This window comes from Diadema antillarum, unplaced genomic scaffold (assembly GCF_040938485.1).
Source record: "Diadema antillarum isolate AM-2024a unplaced genomic scaffold, OU_Dant_1.0 scf00000211, whole genome shotgun sequence".
NCBI lineage: Eukaryota > Metazoa > Echinodermata > Echinoidea > Diadematoida > Diadematidae > Diadema > Diadema antillarum.
The window spans coordinates 1,642,495-1,657,448 of NW_027271100.1; the positions used below are offsets into that span (position 1 = coordinate 1,642,495).

At 40.6% G+C, this 14,954-nt stretch overlaps 1 protein-coding gene across 1 annotated transcript in view; it reads left to right on the forward strand.

Moving 5' to 3' along the window:
- Positions 1-14,120, forward strand: part of LOC139724366 (uncharacterized) — a 28,283-nt gene extending 14,163 nt beyond the window's left edge. The window contains exons 8-10 of the mRNA XM_071635517.1: positions 302-1,758; positions 2,278-3,006; positions 9,205-14,120. Of these exons, the coding sequence (XP_071491618.1) occupies positions 302-1,758; positions 2,278-3,006; positions 9,205-11,565 (4,547 nt within the window). The 3' untranslated portion in view covers positions 11,566-14,120. The remainder of the gene's footprint in view (positions 1-301; positions 1,759-2,277; positions 3,007-9,204) is intronic.
- The last annotated feature ends 834 nt before the right edge of the window (positions 14,121-14,954 follow it).

Genomic DNA, 14,954 nt, shown 5'->3' on the forward strand with positions numbered 1-14,954 from the left:
TTTGCCTGTAAGCATACTTTGAATTGAAATTGTACATGAATCCATGTTTTTGAGCAGTTTTTGGTCTGATATTCACATACATATTTATGCGCAACTTTGGAACTGCGCACCCGGGCATCGCAAATTTGGTGTCAAAAGATGCAGGAGACTTGAGAGAAAATTTATTTATTTATTCATGATTCATCTATTCATTTAGTGAATGTCGTATTTTCCATTACCACTGGAGAGTACCCTTCAGTCTCATTTGAAAGAGTCATTTGTTATTGATTCAAGTTTTTGTCTCTTGTCTACACCTTTCTAGGCAAGAAGACACCAGGATCTGGTCAAAAGCGAAAACGTACCTCTGTCAGTGACATGGCTCCCAGTTCAAAGAAGAAGCGTGTGTCATTTGGACCATCACTCAGTCCGGAGCGATTTGATAAGCGTTTGCCACCACTCACCCCACTGAAACGTGGTCAATCCCCAGGCAGGCGATCACTCAGCAGCCTTACTGATGCTACTTCCTCTCCACTCCGTGGCCTGATCCGAAAGAGGGCATCTCTTGCTGCTGTTGCCTCCCAGCCATCAATTAAAGAAGAACCAAGCCCCAAAAAGTCACCAGCAGCCAAGACTCCCACCCCTAGAAAGTCCAGGACACCCAAGGCCTCTCCAAAAGCAGCCACACCCAAGGCATCTCCCAAGGCAGCCACACCCAAGGCCTCCCCCAAAGCAGCCACTCCCAAAGCGTCTCCTAAAGCAGCCACACCCAAGGCATCTCCCAAAACAGCCACACCCAAGGCATCTCCCAAGGCAGCCACACCCAAGGCCTCCCCCAAAGCAGCCACTCCCAAAGCATCTCCAAAAGCAGCCACACCCAAGGCATCTCTCAAAGCTGCCACACCCAAGGCCCCTCCCAAAGCAGCCACACCCAAGGCATCTCCTAAAGCAGCCACACCCAAGGCATCTCCCAAAGCAGCCACACCCAAGGCATCTCTCAAAGCTGCCACACCCAAGGCATCTCCCAAAGCAGCCACACCCAAGGCATCTCCAAAAGCAGCCACGCCCAAGGCATCTCCAAAAGCCACCACACCCAAGGCATCTCCCAAGGCAGCCACACCCAAGGCCCCTCCCAAAGCAGCCACACCAAAGGCATCTCCCAAAGCAGCCACACCCAAAGCCTCCCCCAAAGTTGCCATGCCCAAGGCATCTCAAAAGGCTAGCCCCAAACCAGAAACACCCAAGAGTGCATCCAAAACTATTGCTAAAGCAGCTACACCCAAGTCCACTCCAAAGGCTACTCCCAAGAAGAAGAAGACGCCCAAGAGTGCTAAGGCAAGCTCAAAGCCTACTTCTCCAGCAGGAAGGGCTTCCCCAAAGCGCTCACCCCGACGCCCTGCACTGCTGGCTGATGAGAGTTTCACTGGCCTTCCCGAAATGTTCAAGACCCCATCCCCACAAAAGGGGGTCAGTCGAGTGATGGAAGGCAAGGTGGTCAAGATCACTCCTCAGTCTGCATCTGTTGTGAGGAAAATTGCCACACCCATGAAGGAGGAGATCAAGCAGGCAGCTGCTGCCAAGAGGCGGAGCCTCCCCAAGGCCCTCCCCCAACACATGAAAGCAGAGATTGTGGCTGAGGCTGCCCTGAAGCAGAAGAGAAGGCCTTCCCCCAGGAAGGGCATGAGCACTCCAATGAAGAAAGAACTGAAGGCGGCTGCAGACGCCAAGAAGAAAACCACTCCAAAGACCCTGGCTACTCCGATGAAAGAAGCCATTAAGAAGGTAAGACATATCCCAATAAGACAATTGTACTTACAGTCAATGTTGGTCAACCAACTTTATTAGACATAGGGCCCTCAGGTAGATTGATGTAAAATCCAAGTTAGAGATTGAATTGAAAGAAATGACAAAATACTGTAAGGAAAATGTATTGTCTGTTAAATCAATTACCTGTGTCTCAGTTGTGATTTGAAAACAACAATTGTCCAATGATGAATCCAAGTAACTTTGTACTGCTACTTCATTTATGAAAGCAAGTTTATGCAACCAGGTCAGCATTGAGGAGGAACTAATTAAACACTCATATTTCACTCTTTTATTTGTATCACAAGACATGGACAACAGTATGGACAGCTATATTCAGATGAAAATGCAGTTGTCAAATATGATGGCATTAAAAGGATTATGTCTCTAACACTGAAGGTGCTAGCTTGATGTATGCATGGTATGTGTCCTGCCTTCTACTCTTCTCACGATGTAATCACACGGTTATTCACATTCTTCTCCTCCATCTGTGTTTAGGGAGTTGAGCTGAAGAAAGTAAAGGCATCTCCAAAGACTCCGACCGCAGAGAAGAAGACTCCTGCGAAGGCGGCCACTCCAAAGGTGTCAACCCCCACTAGAACAGCAGAGAAAGTTACTACACCGACATTGAAGAGTCCTGTATCTGCCACCAAAAAGACACCAGCGAAATCTGCAACAAAGAAGACACCAGTGAAGTCTGCAACAAAGAAGACCCCAGTGAAATCTGCAACAAAGAAGACCCCAGTGAAGTCTGCGTCAAAGAAGACCCCCATGAAATCTGTGAAGAACGAGACACCAGTGAAGTCTGCAACCAAGAAAACACCTGCAAAGTCTGCTGAGAAGAAGACACCAGCCAAATCAGTAGTCAAGAAGACCCCAGGTAAATCTGCCGTCAAGAAGACCCCAGCAAGATCTGCCCTCAAGAAGACTCCAGCCAGATCTGCCCTCAAGAAGACCCCAGCCAGATCTGCCATCAAGAAGACCCCAGCCAGATCTGCCAGCAAGAAGACTCCAGCCAGATCTGCTGTCAAGAAGACCCCAGCCAGGCCTAAATCTGCCCGTAAACCAGCTGGAAAGCCAACATGGGCAGACATTGTGAAGAAGAACGCCAGTAGCAAGACTGTCAAACCAAGCTGGACTGTCAAGTGGGCAGGAAAGGCAAAGGCAAAGGCTATCGCCAAAAAGGTGGAGAAAGTGCGCAAACTTGCCAAGACCAAGACCCCAAAGGTAAGGATTAGTAACTTCATAAAACTAAAGATAATTCAATACTCTTTACGTAGAAGTTCATTCCACTTGCTACATGTACAGTGGACTCCCGTTACATTGAACATGGTTAAAACGAAATTTCGTTATAACGAAGTAAAACTTCTGGTCCCAAAATTATCGCCACTGATGTCTACGGTACAAAACGCTTAACCCTAACTAGGCCCCCCCTCCAGATCTCGGCCGTTGACCGCGCGATCGCGACAAAAATTGGCACACACATTGCCTATGATGTAATCTAAAATACCATGAAATTAATTTTTTTTGTAATCATCATTTATGCTAAATTATGCTAATTTATGCATGATGATGCATAAAATCAGACTACAGTCAACTTCGGATACCTCGACGTCGGATAAGTTGAATATCACTTACCTCGGGGGCAAAATGAAAGTCCCGATTGTTCCTATGGAGTTTCCGTGTATTAAAATTCGCGTAGCTCGAAGAAAATAACTCGAAGTTCGGTTACCTCGAAGTGAAATCTACTGTCCCGATCTTAATTAACTTATTGTTTTTCCCAGCATGTAGCTCGAATCGAAATTACAAACATCACTCAGCAGCATCTCCGATTAAGCGCGCGTGGACAGGGAAGAAGACATGTCAGAAATCTTTTCACACTCGACTGTAAATTCCCGACCAGAACAATTGCGCGCCCAAAGAAATACCCGGTACACAGCTGACAAGAAAAATCCCCAACACTTGCCTACATACGTACATGGTATGCACATAGCACCCTTGCCAATGGAGTGCTTACGATAGCACTACGCTATGCCCCATCATCTTCTTTTCTTTAATCACTGTGTTTTAATTCTTGATCATACCGTGCGCGTAGATTTCTAAACCGTCGTGGCGCACCTGCGTAGGTGTTGACAGTTATATCTTTGGCATTAATCACGGTCCACTGTCCAAACATCAATCTCCTGCGTAGTGCCTTTTTTAAACTTTTTTTTTGCCTTTCACGAAGTATGTTTCATTTACTCTTCCCGAGAACGCACGCACTGATATTTTTTTTCAGCAATGCGATTATGAAAATATTGTGGAATATGATGTGGAAGTATAGGCCGAGCATAATAAAGAATAGAATAGACAGGGCTCCACACTAACTTTTAGCGGGCCACCAGTATCACTGATTTTTATTTTTTGGTGGTCGAATTTACTCGAGATTAATATCTGGCGACACCAAAAAAAAAAAAATGGAGAAAAACATTAGAAAAATTAAATCGGTCCTACTAAACATAGAAAAATGAATATCAAGAATTATTAAACTGATACAGATGCTCATGTCTAAAACAAATGAATAGAAAATCCAATCATCTTATTCTGTGTTTTAAGATTTAGTAAATAGGCGCATAGATTATTATAAAAGTTGATGCATATATATTTAGGAGGTCAAAACTTACGTTTGAAATGAAAAAGTGGGAGCATTTGCCGATTTGTTAGCATCCGACATTTGTTTTAGCATGGTAAAGAGCTGAAAGTTACCGTTATTCATTTCCTATTGTAAAAGCAATCATCCCAACATTTATTAGTCTGTTAGCGCCTTACGGAGCCGAATATTACCGTTAATCATTTTTAAATGTAAAAGCAAACAACCGACAATCATTTTAGCATCTTACGGAGCTGAATGCTATCCTTATCCATTTCCAAACGTGAAAGCAAACATCCGCTATTTGTTTCAGCATCTAACTGAGCGGATTAATACCGTTAATCATTCCCAAATGTAAAAGCAACAATCTGTCATTTATTTTTGCATCGTACGAAGCAGAATATAACCGTTATTCATTTCAAACATATAATACGACATTTATCTTATCATCGTAAGGAGCCGAATGTATACTGTTTTTCATTTTTGAACGTCGAAGCTGACATCAGACGTTTATTTTACCATCAAACATAGCTGAATGTTACTGTTATTCATTTCGAAATGTAAGAGCAAATATCCAATGTTTTTTTGAGCATCATATGTGGCAGAATGTTACTGCTATTCACTTTCAAACATTCCAAAAGTAAAAGCAATCATTCGACATACATTTTAACATCTTCCGGAGCTGATTGTTATTGCCATTTACTTTCGATCGTAAAAGCAAACATCCAGCATTTATTTTATCATCATAAGGAGTTGAATGTTATTGTTACTCATTTCCGAACGTCAAAGCAAACATCAAACATTAATTTTACCATTGAACGCAGCTGAATGTTACTGTTATTCATTTCGAAATTTAAAAGCAAACATCAGACAGTTATTTTAGCATCGTATGGAGCAGAATATTACTGCAACTTCCAAACATGAAAGCGATCATCTGACATTTATTTTAGCATCTTCCGGAGCCGAATGTTATTGCTATTTCATTTCGAAAGTATAAGGAAACATCCGACACTTATCTAACCATCGTACGGAGTTGAATATTGTTTTTCATTTCCGAACGTCAAAGCAAATATTCGACATTTATTTCAGCGTCTTCCGGAGCCGAATGTTATCCTTATTCATTTCTGAACGCAAAAACAAATATCTGACATTAGTTTTAGCACCATACGGAGCGGAGTCTTATCGTTTTTAATTTCCAAAAGTATGAGCAAACATCCGACACTTATTTTAGTATCTTACAGAGCCGATTGCTACCGCTGTTCATTTTCAAAAGTAAAGGCAAACATTCAACTTTTTTTGGTGGCGCGATAGGGCCACCAAAATCTTCATTTCTGAAATTTTGATTTCAATTCTGATTTTGATTCAATTCATTCATATAAAAGTCGATTATTCCAATTGACAAGCGTGCAAACAATCGGTAGGTACTATAACAGATACCATGTTGAACATCGATAAACGTCGGATAAGTCGAAGAAAATTCGACATACGTACACGTACCTCGAATTTCGCGTACCTCGAACCATTTTCTTCAGTCCCGACGACTTCGAGGTATCCGAAGTTGACTGTATTTGGTATAAATCACAAAATAAAGCTCAAAACAGGCACATTTTTTGTGTAAATATTCTTTTTAGTGTCCTTAGCAAATGTAATAAAAAATAATTGTGATATCAGAAAAAATTCTTAAGTATTTTATTATTTTTTTGAATTTCTTATGTATTTCTTTGTTTTTTCGACTTTATGTTTTTCATTGTTTTTTTCGATGAAATTTGTCCGCGACATCGCTCCGAACAAGAAAATATGTTATTCATTGATTTTAATCAATAAAACACACAAATAATCATGCTTTTATGAAATTTACCAGTAAGCACAGTTTGCATTGAAATTGTACCCAAATTAAAGTTTTTGAGCGGCGATAGCTTTTTGCGCTTGCGATACATCGCGCGGAACGTCGAGGGGGGGCTTCGGAGCCCCCCCCCCCCCGGCCTAGTTAGGGTTAAAACGAACACGGTATAACGAAATTTTCGTTATAATGAAATCTTTCTGAGCACCACTGACAGAGAAAAACAAAAGAAATGTGCTCTGTTATAACAAAATGCGAATCGCTTCCGAAAATATGTAGCGGAACAAGCATTTATAGCGTCTCTGCATGGGCGAACGCTTCACATCACTGTGTACGTGTTCGCTCCTTGTGTCCTGCATAGTTTCCGAGGGGGACTTGCATTATTGTAATACAATAATCTGAAATTAAACAAGGGTTCGTTTTATTGTTTCGAAGGTACTTTATTACAAAACACACAGATTCTTATACACCTAAATGTCCGTTGGTTCGGAAATGAAATAGGGTTTGTTATTACGAACATTTTGGCGTTATTCAAACAGTTTGTTATTACTAAAGTTCGTTAAACCGTCAATGAGATATGGTTCTTATTACGACGGTTCGTTTGTCAGAAAATGATAGGAATTCTAAACTTTCGTTAATCGGAACATAAAAAAAAAGTTTCGTTAATCCAAAGGTGAAAAAGGTGAGTCCAGTAACAAAACTTTGGAATTGCAAACTTCATAATCGTCGAAATAACTGACTTTTCTCATTTTTTTTAATAATTATTTACAAACCTTCTTCGGAATAAATCTTATTTCATTGTTGGATAAAAAAACCTTCAGAACAGTGAACCATTCTCATTTTTTTCATTTACAAACCTTCGGAATGACGAAACTCATTTCATTTTCCGATCAATGAGCCTTCGGAAAACGAACAATATATTTATATCTAAATTATGAACTTTCGGAATAACGAATTGTCGGAAGAGCGAAGTTTCAAAATATTGAACAAACCTTTGGATTCCCGCTAATGGCGAAACTTCGGAGCAAAGAGTCTTTCGGAGTAACGAACTTTAGTAAGAAACGAATCTTTGGAATAGCAAACTGTAACAGAATCCTAAACTATTATTTTCTATATGACTTATTGTGTGATAAAAAACAACTTTATGCTCTCTTTTAAATGTAATATCCAAACGAAATTTAAAAGGTACCATCCCATTTCACATAGCTTTCCAGTGTATGATGAGTATTCAACAGACATGATATATGCATAGTGGTTACCTTGTTTTTGTTATATATTGTATTTGTTTGGTTATAACGAAAGAAAACGGCCGGTCCCGAGCATTTCGTTATAACGAGAGTGCACTGTAATAGATATCAAAGACACAACGAGAGATCTTTGGTCTGCACTGAAATTATTAATTCCTAATGAGTTCATGAGATTCATTTATCTCAGAGTTCACATGTTATTTAAACCATTAATGTACTATAAATCACAATATATTCATGGCATGAAATTTTCGCGAATTATAGCCAACGGCCTTTTTTTTTCAGCATGACATTTTTGCAAATTGCCACTGGCATTCAATGCATATAGTGTAGACGAGAACTTTCGCATGCATTTTGATTTCGCGAATCTTATCGCTCTCGAAATTCACAAAATTAAAATTCACACGAACATTTGTCGTTCTACAGTATGTTAATTTGATATTGTGTATATGGTTGATAATCATAATGTGATTAACTCTTCATTCGCCACAATGTTAATCTCCAATGTACCACATTATTCTGTTACTACAATATAGGAATACTTTTCAGAAAACATTCTATTTCTCAAATCCATGTAACTTTTTATAGATGTTTGTTATGCTGGACATACAAAACTTTTTGTTTTAGATAAAATGCCATGATTTGCTATGATGTAAATTTCATGACAAATCTATGACTGTTTTTTTTTCAATGACCAGTAGGTAGTATATCAGCAAGGCATGACCTTTCCACATAAAAAAACAGTGACAGAACTCACTGAAAGTGAGGATGTACTGGCATATCCAATAGGTATAAACACAGCTTGATATTTATTCACCATGTAATGCACGCTACCTGTGACAGGAATGGAAACAAGAAACAAGATGAAACAAAGGAAGTTTCCCCCCCCCCCCCGAAAAAAAGGAAACAAGCAAACTAACTAACTTACTAGACTGAAATACAAAGCCCATACCTGACACATTTAAAGGACAAGTTCACCTTCATAAACATAAGGATTGAAAGAATGTAGCAATATTAGTAGAACACATTATTGAAAGTTTGAGGAAAATCAGACAATCCGTTCAAAAGTTATGAATTTTTGAAGTTTTTGTGATGTACCCGCTGGATGAGAAGACTACTGCAGTGTATGAATAATTTAGATGTCACATGCGTACAACAATATAATGAAAATATAAAGAGAATTTCACAAATTCCATCTTTTGAAAAAAGTACACATTCCCCTGACTCGTTACCGACAAATGTTATGGGTAATATCATTCCCCCTGCCTTTAGAAAGAGGTAAGTCAAGTGCTCTTTTATTATGCGAAAAAAGTGAAAATATGTTGAATTTTCTTTTACATTTTCTTCATACTGTTGTACGCATATGACTCACAAGCTGTTGTAGTCTCCTCATCCAGCGGTTCCAACACAAAAATTTAAAAAATTCATAACTTTTGCATCGATTGTCCAATTTTCCTCAAACTTTCACTGATGTGTTCCACTAATATTGTTGCATTTTCTCAATCCTTATGTTTATGAAGGTGAACTTGTCCTTTAAATGAGACAAACCGGTTTCAAGAAATTGATTTTCCCTTTCCAGTGACATTACAAATTGAGAAGCCTTTGCTTGTAACCCATGAAGGTCATAACGTAGCATTGAAAGATAAATAAGTTGAATTTTCTTTTCTGTGCCTCTCTCTTTCTCTCTTTTTCTCACTTCTCCATTGTAGAAGGCTGCAAAACACGGAGTTGGCAGCACCGGTCATGCGGAATCTCCTGCGACAATTGTACTCAAGAAGACTTTGAAGGCCAAGACACCTCTGAAGACCAAAAAGGGACGGAAGACACCATACAGGAAGCCACCAACAAAGAAATCCCAGGCAGTGGCCAACACGAGTTTCACAGGCTTGCAGGATCTGTTCCAGACTCCCCCACCACCTAAGCAAACTCCGATTGACACTTCTGACCTGAAAACACCTGAAGGACCTGGAGAAATGTTTGTTTCTCCTCTCTCAAACACCAAGCAGAAACCCAGGAAATCAGATGTCCTTGCATCCCCACTCAAACCAGTTGCTACCCCTGTCAAGGTTGCAGCATCTCCGAAGAAAAAGACACCAGCCACAGGGAAAGTTACAAAGGCAAAAGTTAGGAAGTCTGTGGAAGGAAAAGCACCCACGCCCAAAAAAGTCAGGGAATCCATTGATCTTGATGGATTGACCAGGTTAGTCAAGACACCCAAGGTGAAAGCTGGGCCAAGTACTCCAACTGGGGTGGCAAGACTGGTCAAGACTCCTAAGGTAAAAGCTGGGCCAAGTACTCCAACTGGAGTGGCAAGACTGGTCAAGACTCCAAAGGTGAAAGCTGGTCCAAGTACCCCAACTGGAGTGGCAAGACTGGTCAAGACTCCAAAGGTCAAATCTACTCCTAAAACACCAGATATGGCTGCAATGTCCAGGCTCTTTGCGGAGGCTAAGCAGAAGAAGACCTCGAAGACCCCCGATATGACTGGTCTCTCCAAACTAATGAAGACCCCCAAAGACAAGCCATCACCCAAGTACACTGGCATCAGAGAGTTAATGAAGACTCCAAAAGCGGCTGACCCATATACTGACTTTGATGGAATTCCTGATCTATTTTCCTCTCCTGCTGCTGTGAGAGTTTCAGCTGCAACTCCTGCAAAACAGGGACAAAAGAGGAAGAGGGCACCTGCAGACAGTCCAGCAGTGAAGAAGGCCAGAAAAGATAAGACACCTGCTAAGCCCACAAAGTCTCCAGCAAAGTCTCCGGCTACTGTATCCAAAAAAGCACCTGCGAAGTCCCCTGTTGTGTCGCCAGCAAAGAAAGCATCTAAAGCAAAGAAGGCAGCCACACCAGCCAAGGCAGCCACACCAGCCAAGGCAGTCACACCAGCCAAGGCAGCCACACCAGCCAAGGCAGCCACACCAGCCAAGGCAACCCCTGTAAAATCTCCTGCCAAGAGGGCAACACGAGGAAAGAAGGAAGCTGCTGCAAAATCTCAAACACCAGAAGCACCAAAGCGCACTACTCGTGGCAGGAAGGCAGCACCTGCTGCCAAGAAGACAGCAAAAGCTGCAAAAGAACAGCCTGTTGTTTTGCCCGAGCCGAGTGAGGCAACGCCTGTGCAAGCAAAAACCAAGAGAGCGACTCGAGGAAAGAAGGTGGCATCTCCCATCAAATCACCAGCTGCTAAGGCGACACGAGGAAGGAAAGTTACAGCTGCTGCAAAATCTGCCCCAGCTGAGGATAAATCCACTCCTGCAAAGGCAGTCACCAAGGTGTCTAGTCCTGTAAAAACACCTGCAAAGAAAGCCACCAGGGGAAAGAAGGGTGCTGACAAAAAGGCTGCTGAAGCAACGCCAGCCAAATCACCAGCTAAGAGAGTCACTCGAGGGAAGAAAGCAGCCACTCCTGCAAAGTCTCCAGCAAAGAAGACTACAAGGAGCAAAAAGGTAGCAACTCCTGCCAAGTCACCTGTGAAAAGGACTACACGGGGAAGAAAGGCTGCAAGTCCACTGAAGTCTCCTCTGAAGTCTCCGGTAAAGAAAGCTACAAGAGGAAAGAAAGCGGCAAAGATGGCAGAAACTGAAGTTGCTGAAGTTGCAGTCACACCTTTGAAGACTCCAGTGCAGAAGACTAGACGAGGGAAGAAGGCAGCTCCGGTCAAGACTCCAAAAGCTGAATCAGAGGCAGTCAACACCAAGGAGGCCAAGACCCCCACCAAAGCTCCCTCTAAGAGAGCAACAAGGGCCAAGAAGGAAGCAACACCGGCCAAACCTGCAAAGAGGGGTACCAAGCGGGCTGCTCCTGAGGCGGCACCAACACCATCACCGAAGAAGACACGTGGTGGAAAAACCAGAGCAGCACCGAAGACACCGAAGGCAGCAACCCCCAAACCATCCCCAAAGGTTACAAGGAGAGGAAAAGTCACAGCTGCTTCAAAGGCAGCCAAGAAGGCAAAAACCCCGGTCAAACCTTCCCCTAAAGCCACGAGGGGGAGAGGAAAGGCTAAAGCTAGCCCTGCCAAGGCCTCTCCAGCCCCTAAGAGGCTTACTCGCTCTAGAAGGAAATAGACAAGCAAAAGGATATGGTAAAGTAAGTTTAGTCTGTTTGAGAGGATGTAATTAGAAGAAAGTGTATGCAATATGTTGAAGGTATTTTGTCTGCAGAAACTAAATGCTACAGAGCAAGTCTTATGCACTTGTGTTTTGTACTCTCTTGCTGTGAGCGATCATCTGAAATCATAAAGAGAGTACATCATGTAAAATTTCTGCATTGGTGATGTTTTTTAACAAAGGATTTTATCAAAAGATACATTTGAAAAGGCTACGAACAGAAGTACTTTGTACAGAAATTTTGGGATTTATGCCGATATTCTGACGAAATTGTGTAAAATATTTTTGTGGTGTCTTTATCTGTATGGAGCTAAACATTGCTTAGTTTTAAAGTGATTTTTTTTCTTTCTTTTTTTCAGTGGCAGAGTAATAAATGCCTTTATGTGCACAGATACTTGCTCACATGCAGAAGGGTTTGTTGGAAGCCTTCTAACATTTGAATTCTGAGAATTATATGAGACTTACTATCTACCTCACAAGGTGATAATTTGCCTATTCATCCCAATTTGCTGCACAGTAATTTTTTTTTTTTGTCAAATCATCCAGTAACATACATGTACACATTTTTACCAATACAGAGTATAATTCTATGGAGTTCACAAATTTTTAACAAGAATAACTGTACGCTGTGTACCTACGAAGTTCCAGATGTACCTAGTCACTTGTACGCATTTAATTCAGCTGAATTTTGCAAGGAGTACATACAGAGTGCAGTCAAAACATGTATAAATGGACAGTCTTGTTTATAAAACGTTTGTATATTACCTGTATATTGATCTGCGGGGAAGGTTGATATTTTATATTGTTTGCTTAAGTATTGTGTGAGGCTTGGGGTAAAGCGTATTTAGATGGCTGTGTTATTGTCTGTAGTAGTCTGCCAGGAATTTGACAAAATAGCATCAAGCTGAATAACAATTTTCAATTTTAATGAAATTTAACATGATACCAATGAGGCTAGCTAGTAGTACATGTAGTACATGCTAATGTGAGGGCTTGTTCAAGTAGTCTGTCTATGTCAGCCCTATGCTGTCATGAATCTATGGTCATTGAATGGAATACTGTATGTCAAGGCCGCAAAGAGAACACTCCTCAGTAGCACCACAAGATATCCAGGCTATCAGTTTCAGCAGACGTCCTGTTTTTGGTGGTTTTAGTTTGTGTTTTAGCCTTATGAATTGGCAATAAGAAACTCTCCCTGTAACATTGACTTCCGTTGACTCCACAGTTCGTTCTCAAGGCATAGTGTCGAGAGGTGTGATCAATGAACCGTAAATGATAAACCAGGGGGCCCGTTGCATAAAAGTTACAATTATGGTAACTTTGCTATTCAGTGGTAACTACCATGGCAACAATACTCAACAGCCAATCAAAATCAAGAATTCCATGGAAGTTACCATTGGATGGCAAAGTTACCATAATTGTAACTTTTATGCAACGGGCCCCAGGGCTTTGAAACCAAATAGGAGCTTCCAGCAAGTGAAGAATTATGCAGGCTGTCTTGATCAAGGCCATGTGAGGTGAAAATGTCTCGGCAAATGGGTCACCCTTGTCACAAGTTCATATCATTTCCACAGTTTGTGCTACTCGTGTAATACACTGTATTGCTACTCCCTGTAAACACTTTTCAAGCCAACAACCATAAATACGTGAAGCTGGCTGTCTCTTGAGATGGGGACTGGTTTTTTAAGATGTCGCTATCATGAGGGTTGTGGGGACGGGGGAGGGGGTGTTATTACCGGTTTAGACGTTATTCCTCACGGCAGCAGCAGTGTATACCATAGCATTCAGTGTTAAAGAGTGAGTTACATGTGTAGAAAGATTCTGTTATTAGTGTGGACATATTTAAGTATTGATCATGTTAATGACATTGTAATGCACAATGCTGTACATAATATCCTGTGAATGGTAGCATTTATAATGTCATATATATTAATGGAGACTTCACAAATTTTAATTCTCGTGAGTAATAATTGAGCAAATTTAGACAAATTCCTGTACATATGCTGCATGTTGATTAGTAAGCATGCATGCTGTCCATGTTTTGAATGTGTTTTTCCCCTTTTTTACTATCCATTTTCTTCACTTTTAGAAAAATATAAGACAAGTGAGTGCAAGGCCAATGAAAGTGTATAAGGCATTATACATCACACTTTATGCCCTACCCTACACCTAGATCTCTGGGCATAATGCCTTGCTCATCCTGCAACTTGGTGGAAATAGGGATCTTTCATGTAACAGATTGAATTCAAATATATACAGTGTACAGTATGTTTATATACAATCTATCAGTGAATGGCTTGATTTGTATGGCATTGTACAATGTATAATCACAAAAGTATCCCTTGCATTTGAATTCGTAGTGAGAAGGGCCAGTCTCAAAATAGGATGTCTTTGAAGAGTTTTCTTAGTATTTGACCTTATATGACTAATTGAAGACAAAATCAAAATCTAAATGAACTTGCACTCTTAGCCAAGATGCTTTACAGTATCTGTAATTTTGGGGCATAAAGTACATGTGAAACACATAATCTATTTAAAAAAAAGAAACCCTGAAGTGCATTTTTAGATTATATGTAATGTAGGTTTACTTTTGGCATTTGAAGATTTTTTTCATGATGTGGTTTTTACTGCACTAATTCATGTACAGGTTAAGTCTTCACCTATGCATGTATAAAATGAAACATTTGGACCAATGTCAAATATGCCTTGATGTAATGGGTACTGGTTTTTACTAGCCTTTCTAGGGACCATTTTGGAAAGAAACGCTGTAAATCAATCTCTAATATACAATAGTGTACATATGTATATCTTTCTGTCAAGTCCTTTTCTGTCAGTGTGAATGTGATATTACCTGCTACTTGTACAGTGTACTTTGTTTTCTTACACATGTTGTATATAGTGTACAGTACATCGTGTACCAGGTTCAGTTAAGATTCTTGTGATCACCTCTTTATGGGGTTTAAGTGAATTTGATTTTTTTTTTCTTCAAGTCCTTTAAAATAATCCCAAGTCAAATGCTATGAAGAAGAAGCCGAGGTTAAATACAGTGTTGTTAATACATGTACACATGGTAATAGTTTCCCTGTTTGTGTAAAAAAAGAAGAACATTTTTTATTTATAGTTATTTGCGGCAAGGATCTATTTTACAAAGAAGACCATCTTGGATAAATTTTGATTTGAATTTCTAGGACGAGTCAAAGGTAAAAGCACTGTTAAAGAGTGCTGAGAAAATTCTTCACAGAAACAAACAAAAATCTTTCTTAGTTTCTGAGTTCAAAGGCATGCTCTTACCTTGTCCTATTGAACTGAAAACAAAATACATGTATACAATACTAGTTGGGGGGGGG